This window comes from Tricharina praecox, assembly GCF_024521635.1.
Source record: "Tricharina praecox strain CBS 144465 chromosome Unknown BZA05scaffold_32, whole genome shotgun sequence".
NCBI classification, from domain to species: Eukaryota; Fungi; Ascomycota; class Pezizomycetes; order Pezizales; family Pyronemataceae; genus Tricharina; species Tricharina praecox.
In genome coordinates this window covers 244,994-266,243 of record NW_026250434.1, presented here as the reverse complement: position 1 = coordinate 266,243, position 21,250 = coordinate 244,994, and the positions used below count along the sequence as shown (strand labels likewise).

Below are 21,250 nucleotides of genomic sequence, written 5' to 3'. Positions count from 1 at the left end.
TTTTTTGTAGAGAGTTGTTGAGGCTGTTCTGTTTGATGGTTACAACTGGGCGTGAGATAGTAGGATGGAACTGGACATATGAAATCTGCCATGCAAATTGAATCCTGTGCAACAGCATAGCGGCTCGGTTTCAAGAAACGAATTGTACAGTTTGCCGCCTTGCCGCCTAGTAACTAGATACACAACCCCCATCCCACCCCAGCCCGCCAGTTCCGCGTCCGCATCTGCATCTGCATCTGCGATTGCGTATGACGGTTTAATCAGTCTTGTGGTAGTTGACGTTGTCATTCCAGCTATCCCCCCATATCCAATTAGCCCCCTCCCTCTACGTCACTCACAGGGCCACTCACAAAAGGGTCTTGTCGCCGTCGCCCCAGAAGAAGTTCTTGGTGCGCAGGTTCTGGTACGAGTACTCGGGGCGCTCCTCGAGCGGCGGCATGTGCGCCCAGTGCTCCCAATGCTCCTGGTACAGGTTGTACGCGTTGATGGCCGTGACGATCAGGCAGGGGACGGTGGCGCTGTGGGTATCGGTGTCAGTCCACTCCACTCCAGTCCGACCCTGCGGGGGTGGGGTGGGGAGGTGGGGGCGTACTAGATCGAGAGTTTACGCCAGAGCTCTATTCCGGCGTCGGTCCGTCAGCACGCTATGGAAACTGGCGGAGAGGGTGGGGGAGCGGGGGAATGGAGGGGGGACACGCACCAGCAGACTCGCCAGCGTGCTTCTTGACAGCCTCGCGCTCGCGGATGAAGGCGTTACCGTCGGCCTTTGAGCCGGTGGGGCCGGAGGAAGCGAGGCGGCGCTGGATAAACGAGCGGGGGGCGGGCGCGACGGCGCGGGAAAGGACGCGGGCAGCGAACATTGTGGTTGTTGTTGTGTGTGCGGTTTGGTTGAGTGGAGATTTGGTGGGTTTGCGGAGTTGGATGTTGGAGAAGTGGGCTGACGGATAGGACGAACGTCAAAGTCGTTGGCCGGTTGTTACCCGCGATTTGGCTTGGCGCTGGGTGTTTCCGGGTTTGCTTGCAGCGTCACTCGGGGGCGTCACGGGATTCCAAGGTTAAGCTTCTCCGAGAGTCCGTACTTTGTACACTACGTTAGAGAAGTTGATTCTTCGGTACTCTAAATACTCCTTGGAGCCCCAATTCTGACACAGGAATGTGATTGACATTAACGCTGTGTTGCCACCAAAGCAAGCCTTTCCAAAACTCCCAAAACTCCCTCCCATCCCACATGTGGGTACTTTAAACTAAACCGCCAAAACACCAAAACCTGATATTCCTCATCTACAAAAACCTAAAATCCACCAGCAGCCTCACTAAATTGTAGTCTCATCCCAACCCGCCTCCGCAACGCCCCTAAGCAGGGCCTCCTCCTCATCCAAATCATCACAATCGTCATCGACCACCTCCACCATCTCCTGCGGGTTCTTCTTTTGCGGCGACCTAAAAGCCGGCATCGTCTTCCTGCGTGCCGAAGACTGCCAGCGGTACTGCTGCTTGCCGCCGTTACTCCTCATCAGCCCTAGCCCGTGGCCGTTGGGAGTGCTGGTGAGGACGGGTGCAGTGCCGTAATCCGTTTCGGCGGGGGATACGGGGGTTTCCTTGACTGCATTGAGGTCGTCGGCTTGTGTAGCAGGCAACAGGTTGTGGGACCCGGCGGCAGCCGAAATCCTACGGTGCGGTGTCTTCGGGAGCCGGGAATTTCGTCGGTGCGCTGTGGGCGGGCTGTGGTGTGTCGTTTTTGTCCGCTTGCTGTAATTGTCATCGCTATGATGACTGTCGCTATCACTCGGCTTACGTCGCGCGGGGACAGCCGTCTTCCGCGCGGGTGGGGGTGTATCCGCGAGCGCATCTAGCGACGCCTTATCACCGCCGCCAAAGAGCCCCGCAAGATCTGGCTTTGTGCCGGACATCAGGCCGAGAAGTTGGCGGCCTATGTTCTGCGCTTCTTTCTCGCGCTCTTCGTAGAGAGCTCGGAACTTGTTAAGTTTTTCTCTCAGGGTGTCGATCTCCTGTTGCTGGGACTCGTATTCTTTCCTCCACTCGTCATTTGCTTGCTGGTGTTCGTCTTTGAGATGGAGAAGTTTGTCTCTGAGGCTGCCGACTTCAGTTTCGTGGTTGAGGCCGATCTGACTAAGCTCATCACTGTGTTCGCTTTTGATTTTGGTGATCTAGGAGTACCGTCAGTATCCGGGCAGAACAGAAATAGCCTGTCATCACACATACCTGCTGGTCATATTTTGTGCTCAATTCCGTGTGGAGCTCTGCGGATTTCTGAATGTGATCTTGTTTCATCGCCTCCAGTTCGAGCTGAATCCTCTGGACATTTTCCTGCAGCTCATCGTGGATCTTCTGAGAGAGGGCCATGTGATGTTTCTGCCGCGTTGTCTCGTAAACCAGCTCGTCGATTACCTGATCCTGCCGTTCGATATCCAGCAATTTCCGCACCAGTGTCGTCCGCTTTTCATATAAATCCTTCTCGACGGCCTCGATTCTGTTGGCTAAAATTGTCTTATTCTCTTGCAATCGATCATTGTCGTCACGCAAAGCGCTACCCTCCTTTGTCAAGTTCCTGAGATGTTCAGACTTCTCATGTAGATCCTCTTGCATGCTCCTAGTTTGTTCCCGACTCTCGTTCACATCATGCTGAAGCTCTGACACCAGCTTCCTGAGGCCTTGCACCGTCTCCTCAAAGCGTACCTTCTCTTCTTTAAGGGTCCGTATCTCCCCCTCTGCGTCCTCGACATCCTGCTCGAGCTCGCGCTGGTGCTCTTGCAGTTCATCAATCATCTCCTGCCTCTCATTGAGCGCGGCCATATTCTCCATAGCAGCGCGTTCCGCGGCATCCTCGGCATCCCTCAACTCCTCTAGATGCACAGTCTTGGCCTGCTCACTTGTCCGCTCCAGATCTTCAAATGCACGGCTCGCCGCCTCCCTCTGCCTCTCCAGCACCGTTTCAAGCTCCTTAATACGGCCAATGGTCTCCTTAGTTTTCGAGACAGCACCATCGAGCTTCGCCTCCAACTTCGCATTCTCCTCCGTCGCGCGGCCAAGGTCATGCAGGCTCCTCGCCACCTGTTCCTCAGCGTCACTATGTTTCGCCTTCCATTCCTCCAGCTCGTTCTGCAGCTGCCGCGAGGTCTCTTTCTCCACGCGCAGCGGCTCCTCGACGGTTTCGCAGCGGCTCTCGAGGTCCCGGCAGATCTCACCGACAGCAGACACAATAAACCCATGCTGGCGGCCCGTCTCCCGCGCCAATCCGTCCATCAGGCTTTGTCGCCAGTTGTGCGACGAGATTCGGGCCTCTGGCGACGCGGACTCCTCGATCAGTGACAGGAAGTCGCGGCTACTACTCGTCCCAGTCTTCAGGGCGTTCGCGAATGGACACTCGTGCCGGGCGCCAGAGATACGGGAAAGCTTCTCCATCAGAGAGTCCGGTCTAGACGGCGGTATTGTTGAAGCGCCGGCTGCCTGCGAATACATTATACAGCGTAGGAGAAACGAACAGAGCGCTTTTTGTAGTTGGTTGGTGAGGTCTGCGATAACCCACCGACATGCCTCGCCGTCACCGCACACTTCGGTGGCTGTGGGCTCATGGACCTCGTGCCGGATAAACCCCTCCACAAGCGTATCAACTGCATCTATTGATAGTGCCTCGAGGACACCTTGCCGCAACTTTGGAGAGTCGGGGACGATCTGGTTGAGCTTTTGAATGAACTCTATACGATCCCGGAGAAGGAGGTAGAATGAACTTATAGACTCGCTGCTCTTCGAGGCGCACTTGAGAACTGACTGTAGCATATCCTCAATGAGATCGGCGGGAGCAGCTTGCTACGGAATATCAGGATCGACAGGCAGATGCGAGGAACTTTATGGGCAGACATACCGCAAAGAATCCGATTGATATCGTGGGAAGGAACATGCTCGAAGTTTGCTCTTTCCTGTTCCTCTTCACAAGCTCCTGAATCGTCATCTTGAGGGGCGCCTGGGGAGTCATCAAGGATAGTGCCGACACGAACTGCAACATCTCTGATACCACGCGATCATCATCCAACGCCTTCGTCTTCTCCAACAACCTCTTCAGACTTGCCGCATCGGCACTGGTGGCACCAGTAGACTTAACCGTATCACTGACCGCATCCGCCACGACCGTTGCCATCTTGATGATCTGCACCTTCTCCTGCCAGTCAACCTTTGTCTCTGGCGACGCAAGAACATTGACAACATTGATGACCAGCCCGAGCACCGTCGCCGCCTTCTTGCCCTGAAAGATCTCCCCAATGGCCCACGACTGCCTCTCGGTAGCGCTGGAGGCGAGATGCATATGCGCAAGTGTGGCCAGGCAGTACATCAGGAACCAGTTGACATTTGCGCTTCCCTTCTCCGCCAGGAACCCGGCCATGCGCTTTGCGAAGCTGTGGCTCTGGCTGTCCGACATCTGCAGCGCCAGGTGTCTGTACCCGTTCGCAACGAGGACGTAGAGCGGGCGGATAGTATCTATCGACGGGGCCTTCGTGGCCCTATCTAGGCACTTCAAGAAGAACGCCACCAACTTTGCGGGCGGCGGGAATGCCGCCGGCAGAGGCGTACTCAGCAGAGCCACGAGCGCCGGCGAGAACTTGTCAAAGTTCATGTCGTCTTGGAGCGAATTCCGGATGAGCGTATCGAGCAGCACCGGTTTCTGCACCAGCATTTCATCCTTCAGCTGCGCGACGACGCCGAGGCGCTCGATCACCGGTAGGCCGTAGGGACAGTACTGGAGCGAGTTGACGGTGGCCTTTGCGAGGGCTTTGGTCTGGCAGGGGTGCGATTCGGCCCATGCTTGGATCTCGTGCGGGCCGACGGCTTGGAGCGAAGAGTCGAGGTTGATGAGGGATACTACGTAGGGGGACGTTATGACGCGTAGGATCTCCGGTGCGAGTGGGCGCGCCATGGTGGGGGGCGATTTGTGGCTCGAGCGGTGAATCGCGGTTGACGGTGGTGGCAAGATGATGAAGTGGTTTCTCGGGACATGCAGATGCCGTTCTCATTCGTAATCTAGAGTAAATAGTCGAATCCCATCAACTGGAAGGCAGTACGAAGGATTGTATGTAGGGCGGGCAGTTCAATGTGGAGGCCTGGGACGACGCGACGGTATTTGGCTTCTGTTGCACATAGCAACACCCTGCAGACTCGGATAAACCGAGTAGTCTACTCGGAGTAACTTCCCAGTGCCCGCAAATCAAGTTGAACTTTTAGTGCAGACGTTTCGGCCAATCAGAAAAGCTTTTCTTAGGTATGGTGATGATCTGATGTAGAGCACAAGATGAGGACCCGAGACCGACCGATGAACAGGCAGAACAGAAAAGCAGCACCAGAAACATCTCAACGTTCAACGACCGCATCGGGTCTGCATCGGACCTCCATAACACGGTACCGCGCCTCGACCCCGCGTTCCCTCAGTACCCCGCTAGTCGACTAGTCCCTGCATCAGTGACCGGTAACCAGCACGCTACTCTAGTTATGTAGTAGCATGGGTTCCCGAGTGACCGAATACCGTAGGTACCAAAGAGAGAAGGAAGTGAGTGAGTCTACCTATGAAGTATGTACATCGTCATTCTCCGCCTCCATCTATGTACAGGATCTACACGATCCAAATATGTATCCCCCCCTTAGGCACTCATGCTTAGCCTCAGAGGCCCGGAGGTTGGCCAGCACCTTCCTTCGATGGCGTTCTTTTATGTGGGCGAGTGCGATTCCATGCACGGCCACCACCGCCATTAAATCCCAAGGCGAGCGAGAGTAGATACTCGCCAGGTGTAGCTCGGCAGATCGGTTATCGACCACGTATAGGTGATAAGCTCTCCGGACGACGGGTTACTTCACCGAGGGGTCGAGGAATTTGTCGACGACCGGAGCGGGCATGAGCAATACCGTACAGCATCACGAGAAGCCTGAAGGCACACTGGCGGAAATCAAGTACGTCCACAACACCGATGATACAACTGCGAAAGAAGAGAAAAACAAGGCCAAGGGAACTAGGACGACAATTGGAACCCAAACAGAACGCCTATCTCTCCAACAACGATGCAAGTAGCTCCCTCACAGCTTCAGAATGGTCGCTACAATCTCAACAGTCAGTGGTCAGAGTGAGTAGTGGGCAGAGAGGGGGAAGATGCACTTGCCGTCGATGTCGTGTCTCTACGATTCTGTGGACTACCTGTCTTGTTCCCAGTCAAGTTCTTCGTTTCCGTTCATCACGATGACGGGCGTCTCGGTATCCATCTTCTCACTCATGCCGACGGCGTCCGGACCCCTCGGGTAAAGACGTTGACCAGTCCTTGCCAAGGTGAACCCGACGTGGGCGACCCTACCGATGCGAGAGGTGAGATTGAAAGCGCTGGTGATGACATTTCCCCTAGCCAAACATATGAGCCCCCACTCTCCCACCCCGCATTATCCCTCGCCGTCAGTAACAAAAAACTCACCCTTTCCGGAAAACCCATTCCTTGAACTTAATCCGTGCCTCCTCTTCATCGCGAGCCACGACCTGGGCGAGGGCGACGCGAGCCTCCTCCGGCGTGAGGACGCCGTGGTCGAGAGCCTCCAGCACCTGCCGGTACTGCTGGATGTCCGTGAGGAGCCTGCGGCACATCGTCTCGACATACCTGCGCTCCTTCTCCACTGTCTTGCGCTCCCGCTCCACTATCTTGCGCTCGTTGGCGAGCGCAAGGCGCTCCCTGGCTAGGTCCGCCCAGGCTTCGTTGATCTTATCTTGGGAAGGCCCAGGCTGGTAGTCAGGTAGATCCATCGCGGCTTGTTGTGATGACGTCTGTGTACCAGGTAGCGGTGGTGGTGGCGGTAGTTGTTGGGGGATGGGGTTGATTACAGTTGGTCAGGTGATGAGAGGACGTAATGACAGAAGCTACGTTTATACTTGGGTCGTATCACTCCGAAATAGCAACGTAGTGATGGAATGTGTCGGAGAATTTGGCATAGTTGGTGAGCGTCGGCAGATCCTCCTATTACCCTGATGGGTCGACAGGATGAAGGCTGGTCAATATACGAGTGATTTGCAGGGACGCGAGTTGAGGACAGGAAGAAGAGGTTCCAAACAATAGTAGCCATTCGTATATTACATGCGTCTCGACATAGCATCATCACCACGCATCGAAATTGCCAAACCCACCACCGCTGGCCTTAGCCTTCTTTCTGACCGGCTCCTGGTACGTAAACTCTTCCTCTTCTACCACTTCTTCAACGATCTCATCTTCCTGTTGCTTCGCCTTGAGATATTTTCCTACAGCTGTAGCCGCCCCTCCGGCACCCGCCACCGCTCCATCACCGCGTATCCGCTTCCCCGTCCATGTGACACGGTCCTCTTCTGTGCCGACCTTCTTCTTCTCCTTCTCCCTCATTTCCTCCTCCTCCGCCTCCCGTCGCTTCTTCAGGAACTCTTCGAACGGATCTACAAAAACGGCCACTTCCTTTATAACGATATCTTCGAGCGGCCTATCGCCGTCTCCGGCGGGTACTGCTTCCAGCTTGTCCAACACGTCCAGACCTCCCACGACCTTTCCGAAGATGGTGTGTTTCCGGTCGAGATGCGTTGCTGGCCTGTAGAGGATAAAGAATTGTGACGAGTTGGTGTTCTTGCCTTTGTTTGCCATCGAGATGACACCGCGTTCGTTGTGCAGGAGCGGAGATTCGAACTCGTCCGAAAAGTTCTTGCCCCAATATGAAGTTCCCCCGCGCCCGGTTCCTGTCGGATCACCTCCCTGGATCTAATACTGATCAGCGCCATTGCCGCGATTTCCTGGATTCGTGCGATTGCGTACCATAAAACTCTTGATATTCCTATGAAACTTAACACCCTTGTAGTACCCCTTCTGCGCCAGTTTCACAAAGTTGTAAACCGCCTTAGGAGCAAAGTCTGTGTGCAGTTCGATGTTAAGATTCCCAAAATTCGTGGCAATCCGTGCGTAGCCCTTGATCTTTATGCGCTTCGGTTTCAACATGTACTCCTCGTCGCTGAGCAGCGCATGTTCGTTGCCCGTATGAGGCGTCAAAGCCGTCGACGTCAACGAAGCTGCCGCTTTACCCGTCGTATGCTTCGCCGCATTATAGGGAGCCGCCGCACGATTCGCATTTGCCGGGTTCTCTCGGCGGGCCACAGCACCAGCCTTCTGCGCAGCGGGGTTCTTATTCGGATCCGCCGTCTTCGCCGCTCGTGCATTAGCCACCGCCGCCTTCGCGGCCAGGATCTTCGCGGAAGACCCCATAGCGCCAGTGTTGATACCGCTGAGCGGATCCGCGCGCTCGGCCTCTTGCTCCTCCGTCAGCGTGCTGGTGCCCTCCTGGATGAACTTGAAGCCCGACATATCCCTGTTCGACAGGTTGTGCGGGTCCTGCAGCGTAATGATGTCCTTCCTCGAGAACTCATCGTCGCTCACGAGATCGCGCCACATCTTCGCCTTCAGATTCAGCCTCTCGATGGTATCCCACGCGAACACATTCCCGCTCGTCTTCAGCGCGACGATATGCGTGTTGTCCGTGAAGACCTTGAATGTGACCGGGTCGCAGAACTCTCCGGACTCGTTGCGGTGCATGTTGAGTTTGAGAAGGTCATTGTAGGCCAGTTTCCCGCCGGTGACCGGGTTCGTACCGTGTTTCTTGAGCCACGGGATGATGTTCGTAAGCTCGAAGACGACGCCGGTGTCGGTGCATACGGGGTGCTCGTAGGGCTGCAGCGAGAGCGAGCAGAATTTGAAGGGAAGCCGCTTGAATGGAAGGTTCGTCTTGGTCTGAAAACTGCGGTTCGCGCCGAAGCTGTCGGCCGACGCCCACTCGCTGTGGGTGATGTAGAGCTTGTCGGTGCCTGGCATCGATCCCTCCACCGTCAGTAAGTACGCGCCATAGTCAACAAGATGATACCATCACTGTACCTTTTCCCATTGCTGTTGTTGTGAGGAATATAGGGCTAATCGAAGGATTTGGGGGACGCGACAGAGTGAGGCAGCTTGATTAATGGCGCTAAATGTAGCGTGTATGTGTCGGTTATTTCAATGCCAAGAATCCAACACCGCTTGAGCTCAGTTACTCAGCTGCTTGTCGCGAGTGGTCAATACTGACGATTCTTCGAAGCTCGACGAATTCGCATTCGATTGACTCATGAGCTCAAATTTACCCTCAGAAGTGTGATATGTGAGTACGGGAAAGCCTCAATATTTCACGTTACTTGGGCGGTTTGATATGTAGCCAACGGCAAAGAATTTTGGAAAAAGAAAATACGAAATCATCCTAGCACCCTTGGTGTTCGAATAACCGACATTCGTGTAAGATAGAGTAGCATACGCCCTCTCTAATCCACATGTGGAATTGAGCCCCACCAAGCTCACCTTCGGTCAAACCCCACCAAACTCACCTTCCGTCAAACTCCATCAAGCTTCCCCGCCATCATCCGTCACTGCGCAAAGAAACACGAACTATGGAAGCCGCAGCTAGAGCTCAGTTCGGTATACCACTCCCGTATCCTAGCTTTTCCTTTACTGACGCAACTCAGAGGCGGAAAACAATGTCACCCTCGTAGACTCCACCAAAGACGGCCTTTACGACTACGATGAAGCGGAGCAGAGGTCAGCTCCCCCTCCCCTCCTCCTTCTATTCTAGAATTGTACCCTCTAACAGCCTTGTCCTAGAGCCATAATCGCCGACCGCCCGTGGGCCGCCGACCCGAACTACTTCAAATATGTGCGCATTTCCGCGGTCGCGCTGATAAAGATGGTGATGCATGCGCGCTCGGGCGGGTCGCTCGAAGTGATGGGCCTGATGCAGGGCAAGATCGCGCACGAGACGTTCGTGGTGATGGACGCGTTCCCGCTTCCCGTCGAGGGCACCGAGACCCGCGTGAACGCGCACGAGCAGGCGTACGAGTACATGGCGCAGTACATCGACATCACCCGCGAGGGAAACCGCAAGGAGAACGTCGTGGGTTGGTATCATTCGCACCCGGGATACGGCTGCTGGCTCTCCGGAATCGACGTCAATACCGAGATGAACCAGCAGCAGTTTATGGATCCGTTTCTGGCTGTCGTGGTGGATCCCGATCGCACTATCTCGGCCGGGAAGGTGGATATCGGCGGGTTCAGGACGTATCCTGAGGGCCACAAGCCGTCGAGCGCCGACGAGGACGACGAGTACCAGGCCATCCCGCTTAGCAAGATTGAGGACTTTGGTGCTCACAGTAGTCGCTACTACTCACTCGAAGTGTCGCATTTCAAGAGCAGCCTCGACACCCGCCTCCTCGACCTGCTGTGGAACAAGTACTGGGTCGCCACACTCACGAACAGCCCGCTGCTCAACAACCGCGACTACTCGACCAAGCAAATGCTAGACCTGGCGCAGAAGATCTCGAAGAGCGAGAGTGCCATCGCGGGCAAGGCGAGGACTTCACTGCCGGGAAAGAGTGGTGTGTCCGAAAATGCGCTGCAGAAGATCATCAAGGAGAGCAACAAGATCACGTCCGAGGAGATATCCGGTCACTTCAGTAATGTGGTCAAGGAGAGGGTGTTTTCGCCTATCGAGGCTCCGGCAACGTCGACGCAGTTGGCTGTGGGCGTGCAGAGGAATGCTTAGCAAGATTTTCGTGGATGCTTCGTGTATGGCGTTGGATTACTATTCCTTTTTGCTGCCTTCTTTCTTTCGCGTGCCTATCATGACTCGCGGCTTTACAAATAAGATGTCATGATCTCAATCACACTGATTTGCCTATAAATGCTTAAACTAGATGACATGATTAGAGCGGACAGTGTACCTATTCCATTAGTGACGCCAATGAGGTGATTTTACTTTTTGTGGTGCATGTTGATGCGTGCAGGAGAAGATCGGGGAAGTACAACAAATTTTGTCTATGTGAAATATCTATGATTGCTGGTTCAAGTAGGTATTTTTACAAAATCACTTGAGGATCTATTGGCCTCACTAGCTCTCACTCGCACAATTCGCAAACACCTCCCAACTTCTCCCCGAAACTCCAAGCCTACTGTTCAAGCTTCCTCTTCTTCGCCTTCTCCTTCTCAGTCTCTCTGCTTTCGCTGAGTCTATCCCCCTCACCCAGCTGTAGCGCACCACCCGTCATTCCAAAAAACGACTGTCCACCCCGGGCCATGCTCCCTTCGGCCAGACTACTGTTCCCACCCCTCGCATCGCTCTGCACCCCAACTATCCCGCCGCGGTGGCCATGCTCAGTCGGTGGTGGTGGGGGGATTTGTTTTGCCGAAGTTCCGAGCCCGAATATGGAGTTTCCGCCTGCTCTGGCAATGCTTGCTTCCGCAAGCGAGACTCTTCCGCCGCGGGCATCGCTGGGTACACCCTCGATTCCGCCGCGATGTCCCTTCTCCGTCGGGGGCTGGGGTGATTTCGGCCCCGGAGGCTTTGGGGTTTCGTCCGGAGGCTTTGAGTCGCCGCTGCCATCGAGCGCGAGCGGTTTGGAGATTCCACCAGCGGAGAGCGTCGAGCCCTTTTCCACCATGGCAACGAGCGCGCAGGAGTGCCAGCCTGCTGCGGCGATCTTGTAGGCATATTCGGTTGTGCCTGAGTGTGTTAGTATGCGAATTGATATGAGTGGTGGGATGTGGAGCATACCGTCGCCCTGTTCTTCATTCTCCGAATACGGGTGCTCAAAAGTGACGACCTGTGCGGTATCGAGGTCTCCGTCGTAACCATTGTTGATACGTAAACCCTTCTGTTCCGCTACATCCGGTCGCCCGAGACCCAGACAGCCACAAAGCCCCGATTCCCTCCCCCACGAGAGCACCTTCCCAGTATCGGTGAGCGCAAGGCAGTGCCAGTCTCCGAACGCAACGTCAACGATGGTATATTCCTTGAGCCCTGGAACCTCAGTCGGTGTCACCGCATCCGTCCTCATTTCCTCCAGAGCGCCGGAGAGGCCGTGGGAGGCATCATCGCCGTACAGGAGCTGTCTTGACACCTTTAGGTCCTTGCTATCGTCGACGATGTGGACGAGGCCATCCTTATTGAACAAGGCGAACTTCCGGAACCAGCCCACAACGCGGTTAATTGGTGGATGTCCAGCGGGGGCTTCGAAGTTTAGCATCTCCATGGGTGCAATAAGTTCTTCTTGTTCAATATCCTCAATGTTTGCGGCATACACCTTCCCTGAGGCGGTAACAGCCATCAAGTAGTTCTCGCCGATGGCGAAATCCACCACCGCATCTGCATCTTCCATCGCGTTCAGCCGGGATAGGAAGGGGGCATCCTTTACATGAAACTGCCCGCCATCCCCGGGCTGAGTGCCGAACCAAACGGCGATGCCGTACCCCTCCACCAGCGCGCCCGACACGTTCCACCCAGCTACAACCTTCGACACCGTTCCCGGCCGCCGCTGCGTATCCCCCGGGTAACCCAGTACGATATCCAACTCCGCGAAGCTGCACAAAACTGGAACTTCCGAGTTAGCGCCGGAGACGTACCAAACCTCGCCACGCTCCGAGAGCACAATGAGGTGCTGCCGACCAGCGGAGTGCTGATACACCTTCACACCAGGCGCAGGGAACTTTATTGACCGGGTAGTCATCACGGCCCAGGAGTTGTCCAGCGATCCAATCATAACGATATTCCCGGCGAGGGTCAGCAGGGAGTAGCACCATCCACTGCACACCGTCCTATCAGCTCACCCAGCACCCATCACACCCGTCGGCCAACATAACATACCCACACTGAACATCAACAACCGTTTCCTCGATCTCATCGCCCAGATGCAACGGCTGATGTGCATTCCTCTGGTCGCGACGAATCCTATTAAATTTATCGCCGCGCATGCGTGCGATCTGCCCCCACGCATAGAACCGTCCCGTAACCAGCTTCCGGAACGCTCCCTTCCAGTCGCCGCTCTCCTTGTCAAAGTTGTCCAGGTGCATCCGGAAGCTCTCGTTTACTGCCGCGTGCCAGAATGTAGGCTCCTCGCTAAGCCCAAGGAACCGTCGCGATGTAGAGCTGAGTGATAGCGCGGACCGCCAGCCCGCGAAGTGGAGGATCCGGAGGTGGATCTCGTCCGCTACGCTTGGTTAGCTGGGCGGTGAGGAGGAGGGAGGCGAGAGGGGACTTGCGTAGGTTGATAAAGCTAGTGGTAGTTGAGGCCATGGTTGGAGATGTCGATGTCGATAAACGGTGATGTTGAGGGATTACCTAGAACGGAGGTGGGGCAGATGTACCCAGGGACTGTAGCGACGTCACTAAAGCTGGCCCCCAGCTGCCCTGTTCGGAAGCTTCGGCTCCCTGAACATCACATAGAAAGCAGGACTGATATAGGTACGGCAGAGCTTGATTCAAACAAAGTGTGATCTGAAAAAGTTATCTCTATAGCTACTGCTCAGAAACTACATTACGAAGCTCTCCGTGACGTAACACCAAGTTACGCGGCCCGAAGCAGACTACCAGTAATCCGAGGGCCGGCCCAACCTATCACTCGCCTTCCCACGTGCTTCTCCAGTCCCCATCACGTGTCAGTCATCCAGGATCCTTCCTGAGATAGCTCTCCCTTCATATCGTACAAGGACAAATGGTACATCAGCATCAACATCAACATCAAAATCGACATTGACTCCCACAATGCATATCGCAAATCACATACACATCACTCACTACCATATCATATCGTACACAGAAAAACCAGTCCATTCAATCTCAAAACCAGCGTGGAAATGAAGAAAAACCAAGTAAAAATATGTAAAGCAGTCCGAATTACATAGAAAAAAAGCAAACAAGAAAAAAAAAACTTCAACTCCTAGAGAAAAGAGGAACAGAAAACAAAATCAAAAAGAAAACAGAAAACAGAAAAGGCACATTGTTTTTTCCCCTCACTTTTTTTCCCCCATCGCCATCACCATCCCCCTCCTGCCTTGAAGAAAACAGAAAAGCCGTAGAAAAATTGGAAACCACCAAAATGCCAGACCGAGAGAAAGGAAAAGATATCACAAGGTCGGTTAGTCGGGAGGTTTTGTGGTGCTCATGGGGAAGGAATCTGTGCTGTGCGGAACGAGAAAAAAAAGGAGTCACGAAGACGGGCTTACTGCATCAACCTCCTACCATTGAGCGAGCCGTTTGTGCCGACAGAGTTCTATTCATTCGGACGCGGGCGCTTCGCAGGATGCGGGTTGTCGTTCCATTGGCCCTGAACACCACCACCACCTCCTTGAGGCCCTCCGGGGAAGAATGCCGGGTTGAAATGAGGAGCCGGGAAGTTACCAGGACCTATTTGTTTTCCGTGTCAGCAAAAATAAACTTCGTGAGAGTCGATTCAGTGTGAACCCACCCATTCCACCCATTCCGAAACCAGCCATGCCGCCCATGGGGTTGAAACCACCGCCCTCCATGTTTCCACCGGCCATGCCCATTCCTCCCATGCCCATTCCACCGCCACCCATCATGCCTCCAGGGCCCATGCCCCCTCTGCCCCTCATGGCCGGATTACCACGCATAGGCATCATACCACCACGACCCTGGAAACCGCCCTGGAAGTTTCCGCCGCCGAATTGCTGCATAGGCATGTTGGGTCCGCCGAATCCAGCACCCATTGGGGACTGAAACGCCGGCTGCGGGGATCCCTGGGGTCCACCAACCGGTCCACCAAATCCACCACGACCTCCCATGAACGGAGCGCCGCCCATGTTGCCACCGCCTCGTCCAGCGAAACCGCCACGACCGCCTCGGAAACCACCGCCCATGTTCATTCCTGCGCCTGGTCCAACAACCGGACCACCGCCAACGTTGGGAGGGGGACCGCCACTACCGATGTGACCGCCGCGGTCGGGACCACCGGCGCCTCGGCCGGCCTGGAAATCACGAGGACGATCGCGCTGGGGCGCCTCTTTAGGCAGAGTGCGGAACGGATTCGAGTTCGGGTTGGTGTAGCTAACGCTGTGTCGCTTACCCATGTACATTGGCTGGTTTGAGCCGGCTTCGACCTTCGCCTTGACGGCTGCGGCAGCTTGTGGGGAGGTGAATTCAACGAAAGCAACCCTACAAATTCCAAGTGATTAGTACACAAGCTCAACTTCATGCCCATCGACCACAACTGTCACCACCAATAACGACTTCCACTCACCCCTTAGACTTGCCGTTCACCTTGTGTTCGCTGAAGGTGATGTCCTTGAGCTCGTCTTCGCAGCCACACTCGTTGACCCAACCACGGATATCGTCGTCGGTAGTCCACCAGTGAAGATCGGCGATGTAGAGCGCGCTGGTGGCATTCGGATCGTAGGGTCTATCATCGAGCTTCCTCTTCTGCTTGACAAGCCCGCCGCCGCTGGGAGTTTCTCCCTTCGCATTCTGCTGGTTCCCCGAATTATCTCCATCGGGGGCCGCCGATTCCATGTTGGTATCCTCCTGATCCTCGACCTTTCCCTCATCTTTGCGGTCGTTATCGGCAAGGTATTCGTCATCATCGGCGCCGTCTTCCTTCTTGAAGGCCGGGGTGTTCGTGGGCTCATCCGGATTGAGATCCCCGTAGATGTCGATATCAAATTCGTCAGCCATCTTGTGGAGGTGAGTAGTAGTATGTGCGTGCGTGTGTGTGTCTGCGTGCGTGTGTGTCTGCGTGCGTATCACGGAAAAGCCTGTGTGTGCCACGGAAACGCTTGCGTGTTCGTACTTATGCTTTCAGTGAAGTCTGGTTTCAGTTTTGTTTTTCCTAGGTGACTTGATCTTGATCCTCCCAACAAAGTGTGCTGTTCACAAGCTTTCTTCTTCCACGACTTGCTTACAGGAATCTGTACATCCGGCATCGTAAATCAGCGTCCTAGAAAGACGGAAAAAGAGAAGAGAAGCAGCAGCGAAGAGAGAGCGGAGGAACAGAAATCAACCCCACTGTGTGTGTGTGAAAGCCGAAACAAAAAGACAAGAAAGCAGGAGCAGCTGAAGGGAAGAAAAAGACGCGGAAGAAGAAGAAGAAGCAGAAGCAAAAGACCCCTCGGAAATCCGACAATGTATGGAGAAGATAGGTGCACGTATCCCACGACACGAACCCAAGCAAGAATAACAGTACAGGAGGATTGCACAAAGAGGGTGGAAGATACGTACACTACCTCCAGCTAAGGGCTCTCTCTTCTCACACACTCTCTTCTCGTCGGACTGACAGGATTTGCTCTCTTCTCTCTCTCACACACAAATAGTAATAGGAACTGATTGATCCCTTCGGTTCCAAATTCGCTCTTCTCCTCAAACTTCAAGTAGAAAGAAAATAGATTTGGGCCTCCTTTCCAAAGCTGTGCGCGTACAGGTCTCTTCCTTCCGAAACAGGAGTTCGAGTGAAGAACAGGGTGATGACGATGAAGGAGAAAAGGAAGAAAACTGTCAGGTCAGTTCTCTCTCGAGTCGAGTTGGGAGGGTGATGAAGGAAGCTCGGCGCGCTTGATGGCGGAACGACGAACGGGGAATGAACGCGACGGGGTGGAGCAGGGGAGACAGGAAGTGAGGAAGATGAAAGAGGGGGAGAGAAAGGGGGGTTTGGTGGGTGAGGAGGAGGTTGATGATGCGATGACTCGAGAGATTGTCGAGTCGCGACTTTGGGCAGTGAGGTGGTGGTCGTGGTGGTGGTAGGCGGTCGTGGTAGAGTAAGAAGAGAGTCTCTCGGCTGGGCTGGGGTGCGTGTGTAGCAGCGGTCGGACGGTCAGACAGATGCAAGCTTTAGTGGGGTGGCAGGGGGAAGTGGGAGGTAGGTATCACGACTACGCCGGGGTAAAGAACTGCTTATAATCGCAGGCAGACACACGATGTGCGGGTTTAACGATAAACTGAAACAGACAATTCAATTCGACTCGCGGAATGGCTGAAATATACATTGAAAAGACGATGGACTGCAGCCTTCTATGTACTCGAGCTGTAAAATAGAATGGCCCTCCAGAGTGTAAATCTTGCCTTCGACAGGATTCGTCATCTGTGGTCGTGGACAACCCTGGCTTCTGGGAAGCCATATGACCCGGATGACAGCATTGAAGAGTTTACTTGATGAGAATGCTATTTCGATACATCTCGACATACGCCAGCTCTCAATAAAAATCAATTCCGTGAACTTGCATCACGTATCACGTATCGTAATCCACCCGACATGGAGGGGTCCAACATTCCATCGAGTAAAGCAATCTGCAATCTACAGATAGCAAACAGAAACAAACAAAGAAAAAAGCCAACAGAAAAACCCCGATCGATTCATTCAAAGGGTAAAAAGACATTATCAGAGTCGTAAAACCATTCAGCAAACTACCCAAGTCCCGGTTCTACCCTATTCCAGTCCCGGCCCCGAAAGAATCCCCAAACAAACAATCTATGAGTACAAGTCATCGTCCTCAGCTGCCTGTCCGAATCCGCCGTCACCAGAGCCAGGAGCTCCTCCGACCTCCTCGGCTGTGGGGAAGCGGAACGTCGTCATGCCGCCGGCCTGCTTCATGCTCTGCGAGAAAGCCTCGTAGCGTCGGATCTCAACGTCAGACACCGATCGCCTGGCAGAAGCCATAGCCTCCTCGAAGTGAGCCTTGGTGAGCTCTGGCACGGGGTCCTCGTATTCTGTCTCCATGCCACCCTCGCCGGCGTGCTCCCGCTCCTTCTGCGCCTCAATCTCGGCGCCGATCGCCTGCTTGATGGCAATCTTGGTAGCGCGCTGGGTGATGAAACCAAGATCGGCACCAGAAAATCCGTGGGTCTTGGACGCAATGAAGTGCAGGTCGACATCACCGGCAACAGGAGTGTTCCTCAGCTGTGCCTTGAGGATGTCCGCGCGGGAATTCTCGTCGGGAAGAGGAACGTACACCAAGGTGTCAAGACGTCCAGGTCGGCAAAGGGCAGCATCCAACTAAACAATGCATTAGTATACGGAAAGGTCGTAGAGATAAGCGATATGAAGCTCACCTGTTCGGGTCTGTTGGTAGCACCGATGACGAAGACGTTCTTCTTGGCTCCCATACCATCCAATTCGGTCAGAAGCTGGTTGACAACCCGATCACTGGCACCGCCAGCATCTCCAACGGATCCACCACGACTCTTGGCAATGGAATCCAACTCATCCAGGAAGACGACACAAGGCGCAGCAGCGCGAGCCTTGTCGAAGATATCACGGATGTTGCTCTCAGACTCTCCGAACCACATGGATAGCAGCTCGGGACCCTTGATGGAGATGAAATTGGCCGCACACTCGTTGGCAACAGCCTTGGCAAGCAGAGTCTTACCGGTTCCGGGGGGTCCGTAGAAGAGAACACCGCGGGATGGCGACATGCCAAACTTGAGGAACTTCTCGGGGTGCTCGACGGGGTACTGGACGGACTCGATGAGCTCGCGCTTGACGCCCTCCAGACCACCAATATCGTCCCAGCGAACGTTGGGAACCTCGACAACGGCAACCTCGCGAAGAGCGGATGGGTTGCTAGCGCCGAGAGCGAAGCGGAAGTTGTCCATGGTGACACCCAGAGCATCCAAGACCTCGGCGTCGATGGTGTCCTCATCAAGATCGATGAGATCCATCTTCTCACGAATCTGCTGCATAGCAGCCTCGGAACACAGCGCGGCAACATCGGAACCGACGTAACCGTGGGTCTCAGCAGCAATGGACTCGAGATCAACACCGTCAGCCAACTTCATGTTCTTGGTGTGGATCTGAAGGATCTCAAGACGTCCAGTTGGGTCGGGAATGCCAATGTCGACCTCACGATCGAAACGTCCGAATCGACGAAGAGCGGGATCGATGGAGTTTGGTCTGTTGGTGGCGGCCATAACGACGATGTTGGAGCGTGCCTTCATTCCGTCCATCAGAGTAAGAAGCTGGGAAACAACTCTTCGCTCGACCTCTCCGTTGGTCTTGTCACGCTTGGGTGCGATAGAATCGATTTCGTCGATGAAGATGATGGCAGGAGAGTTCTTCTCTGCCTCCTCGAAAGCCTTTCGCAGGTTGGACTCAGACTCTCCGGCCATCTTACTCATGATCTCGGGACCGTTGATCAGGAAGAAAAAGGCACCGGTCTCGTTGGCAACGGCACGAGCCATCAGTGTCTTACCGGTACCGGGAGGACCGTACTGAAAGAATTTACGTTAGACATGCACTGCCACCGGATCGACGCTTCCGAGATGAACTTACCAAGAGAATACCCCTCGGAGGTTTGATACCGATGCTCTTGAAAAGCTGAGGATGCCTCAGAGGAAGCTCAACCAACTCCCGAATCTGTGCCATCTGTTTTCTGCAACCACCGATATCGTCATATCCGACCTCGTTCAAGTTTCCTTCCTCGTCCTCGCGGTTCAGTGGCTCGCCCTCGCAGTGGATGACGGTGTCCTGTGCCACAATGCCGTAGTCCGGAGGATCCAGCTCGACGACCTTGAACTCTACTTGCCGCATACCCCCACGCACTGTGAACAAGTCTCCCATCCGTACTGGGCGGTAGGCCTCTAGGAAGTATGGCTTCAGGTAGACGTCGAAGAGAGAACCGGTAAGGCCCTCGACGGTATCCGCGATAGGGAGCACAGCAATGCGTTTGGCCTGCAAACGGGAGATTAGTTAGACGTTCAAGAAAGGGCCCAATTCAACTGTGGGAACATACGTATTTGATATCAGGACAAGGATGAACAGTGATAACGTCACCACTAAAAAACTACCGTTAGCGTTCACAAGCCCAAGTCGCTGAGGAAGCCGTGCCACAAACAGTCTAACACGCAAGTTGGTGCGAACAGTCCGGTTGATTCTGGCACTGCCGTCATCGAGCTCGTCATCGGCGAGCACGATCAAAACTGTATCCTTTCTCTTCTTGCCCTTGACGAGAACGGTGTCACCCCGGAAGAGCTGGAGAGTCTCCATGGTGTTGTTGGACAGGGCGATGATGCCTACACAAGCCGGTCAGTTCCAAGTTCTAGCATATTGCTATCCATCCACGAATACGCACTGTTGTCATCGTTGATGGAATCGGTAACGGTCAAGCTGTTAGGCTTCTTCTTCTTCTTCAAAATGGCCGTGGCGGTCTCGTCAACCTGGGTGCACCGGCGGGGTTAGTTTCTTAATACAAATTGCGGGGCAGTAGAGCTGCAGCGGCAATGAGATAGCTTACCTCCTTGTGAGCAGCACCTGAAGAATCACTGTTGATGATGAACGAATGCGTTAGTTGATGATTCGAGGTGGAAGCAGAGCTGGCTGTAGATAGCGGGACAATGTGGGGCTAATGCGACTTACGCCAGCTTCTTGTGCTCGTCCGACATTGTGAATGTTGTTATGAATCGAGGAGGGCGGTGTTGTTGTGAGGGTTGAACTTAGATGGTGGATGATGATGAGGAGGAGGAGGTGATGATGGTTAGGTGGAGGGTGGAAGATGGACGGGAGAGGGCAGTGGGAAGGTGTTGGGTTGGGGCGGGTTTGTAGCTTGAGTTAGTTGGGCGGGTTGCGAACAAAGTGAGAGTGCCAAGCCAAGCCGGGTAGTTAGGCTAGGTCCATAGAAAGCTCGGGGAAGATATGAGTGAGTGTGTAAGTGTGCGGCTTAGAAAGCAGAGTGACTCGCGCTGGGGAGGAGGGATTGAGCACGAACTTTCGACGGGTTTCTGTAGATTGGGCGGGAGGGGATTCGTTCCGGAGATAAAGGAGGGATCTCAGAGCGTGGGTGCCGTACAGACGCTGGGTGTGGTAATCTTCGCCACAGTGGATGCCTTCGTGGCGGTGCACCATCTGACAACTTCTCCGGAACATAAAATCCACTTCTATGTACCACCTGAGTACTTAGCCTCTTGATGTGAAGGTTTTTGGCTCCGGCAACGGTCAAATACCAAGTGGCAAACATACACGACTTCGCATAGTTATTACATAGCTGGGTACCGCAGAAGTGCACAGATAGATTGACGACATTCCGTAGGAATTGATCACGACCACGAGCTTCCAAGCTTCCGAGCCACGTAGAATAAGGTTGGTTCCAGGCAATAGCCGTTGCCACACGAGTGCCGACATTAATTGACTCGAGCCATTCCATTGATATAGGCTCAAGACATGCCGAATCCAAACGTTACGAGGAATCTGCAAAGAAGGTACTACCCGGTACTGAGATGAAGGTGTTACAACAAAAGCTTAAAGAGCCTTGGAACCATCAAGTTCGAGGGCTCTGCCTTCACAAAGAGTACAAAGGTGGACCATGTCGATACTCCAAAAACCACAGCATTAGATTACTCCGCACTAGAACAATGAAAAAAAAGCCACTTGGCAAAGCTCAAAAAAACCAAAAAAGAATCAAGCAAATCA

At 54.2% G+C, this 21,250-nt stretch overlaps 6 protein-coding genes across 6 annotated transcripts; 1 reads left to right on the top strand and 5 right to left on the bottom strand.

Moving 5' to 3' along the window:
• Positions 1-174: 174 nt before the first annotated feature.
• Positions 175-938, bottom strand: BZA05DRAFT_180325 (cytochrome c oxidase, subunit VIa). Its single transcript, XM_051479299.1, has 4 exons — positions 701-938; positions 593-617; positions 351-518; positions 175-293 (listed from the first exon to the last, which is right to left on the bottom strand). The coding sequence occupies exons 1-4, from the start codon at positions 858-860 to the stop codon at positions 257-259; spliced, it is 390 nt and encodes a 129-aa protein (XP_051335678.1). The 5' UTR covers positions 861-938; the 3' UTR covers positions 175-256.
• Positions 939-7,079: 6,141 nt separating this feature from the next.
• Positions 7,080-8,997, bottom strand: BZA05DRAFT_410484 (uncharacterized protein). Its single transcript, XM_051484905.1, has 3 exons — positions 8,922-8,997; positions 7,815-8,854; positions 7,080-7,760 (listed from the first exon to the last, which is right to left on the bottom strand). Exons 1-3 carry the CDS (start codon positions 8,929-8,931, stop codon positions 7,137-7,139), a joined length of 1,674 nt encoding a protein of 557 aa, XP_051335677.1. The 5' UTR covers positions 8,932-8,997; the 3' UTR covers positions 7,080-7,136.
• Positions 8,998-9,337: 340 nt separating this feature from the next.
• On the top strand, positions 9,338-10,865 carry BZA05DRAFT_359142 (JAB1/Mov34/MPN/PAD-1 ubiquitin protease-domain-containing protein). Its single transcript, XM_051481463.1, has 3 exons — positions 9,338-9,491; positions 9,539-9,611; positions 9,675-10,865. Exons 1-3 carry the CDS (start codon positions 9,464-9,466, stop codon positions 10,609-10,611), a joined length of 1,038 nt encoding a protein of 345 aa, XP_051335676.1. The 5' UTR covers positions 9,338-9,463; the 3' UTR covers positions 10,612-10,865.
• On the bottom strand, positions 10,864-13,205 carry BZA05DRAFT_410479 (regulator of chromosome condensation 1/beta-lactamase-inhibitor protein II). Its single transcript, XM_051484904.1, has 4 exons — positions 13,104-13,205; positions 12,709-13,051; positions 11,620-12,647; positions 10,864-11,568 (listed from the first exon to the last, which is right to left on the bottom strand). The coding sequence occupies exons 1-4, from the start codon at positions 13,135-13,137 to the stop codon at positions 11,015-11,017; spliced, it is 1,959 nt and encodes a 652-aa protein (XP_051335675.1). The 5' UTR covers positions 13,138-13,205; the 3' UTR covers positions 10,864-11,014.
• A 613-nt stretch (positions 13,206-13,818) lies between these two features.
• Positions 13,819-15,685, bottom strand: BZA05DRAFT_180192 (uncharacterized protein). The gene is made up of 3 exons (XM_051479298.1): positions 15,101-15,685; positions 14,309-15,015; positions 13,819-14,247 (listed from the first exon to the last, which is right to left on the bottom strand). Exons 1-3 carry the CDS (start codon positions 15,529-15,531, stop codon positions 14,114-14,116), a joined length of 1,272 nt encoding a protein of 423 aa, XP_051335674.1. The 5' UTR covers positions 15,532-15,685; the 3' UTR covers positions 13,819-14,113.
• Positions 15,686-17,174: 1,489 nt separating this feature from the next.
• BZA05DRAFT_180136 (P-loop containing nucleoside triphosphate hydrolase protein) lies at positions 17,175-20,334 on the bottom strand. The gene is made up of 8 exons (XM_051479296.1): positions 20,201-20,334; positions 20,079-20,115; positions 19,917-20,001; positions 19,680-19,857; positions 19,578-19,620; positions 19,118-19,516; positions 17,899-19,056; positions 17,175-17,842 (listed from the first exon to the last, which is right to left on the bottom strand). Exons 1-8 carry the CDS (start codon positions 20,224-20,226, stop codon positions 17,318-17,320), a joined length of 2,451 nt encoding a protein of 816 aa, XP_051335673.1. The 5' UTR covers positions 20,227-20,334; the 3' UTR covers positions 17,175-17,317.
• Positions 20,335-21,250: the final 916 nt, after the last annotated feature.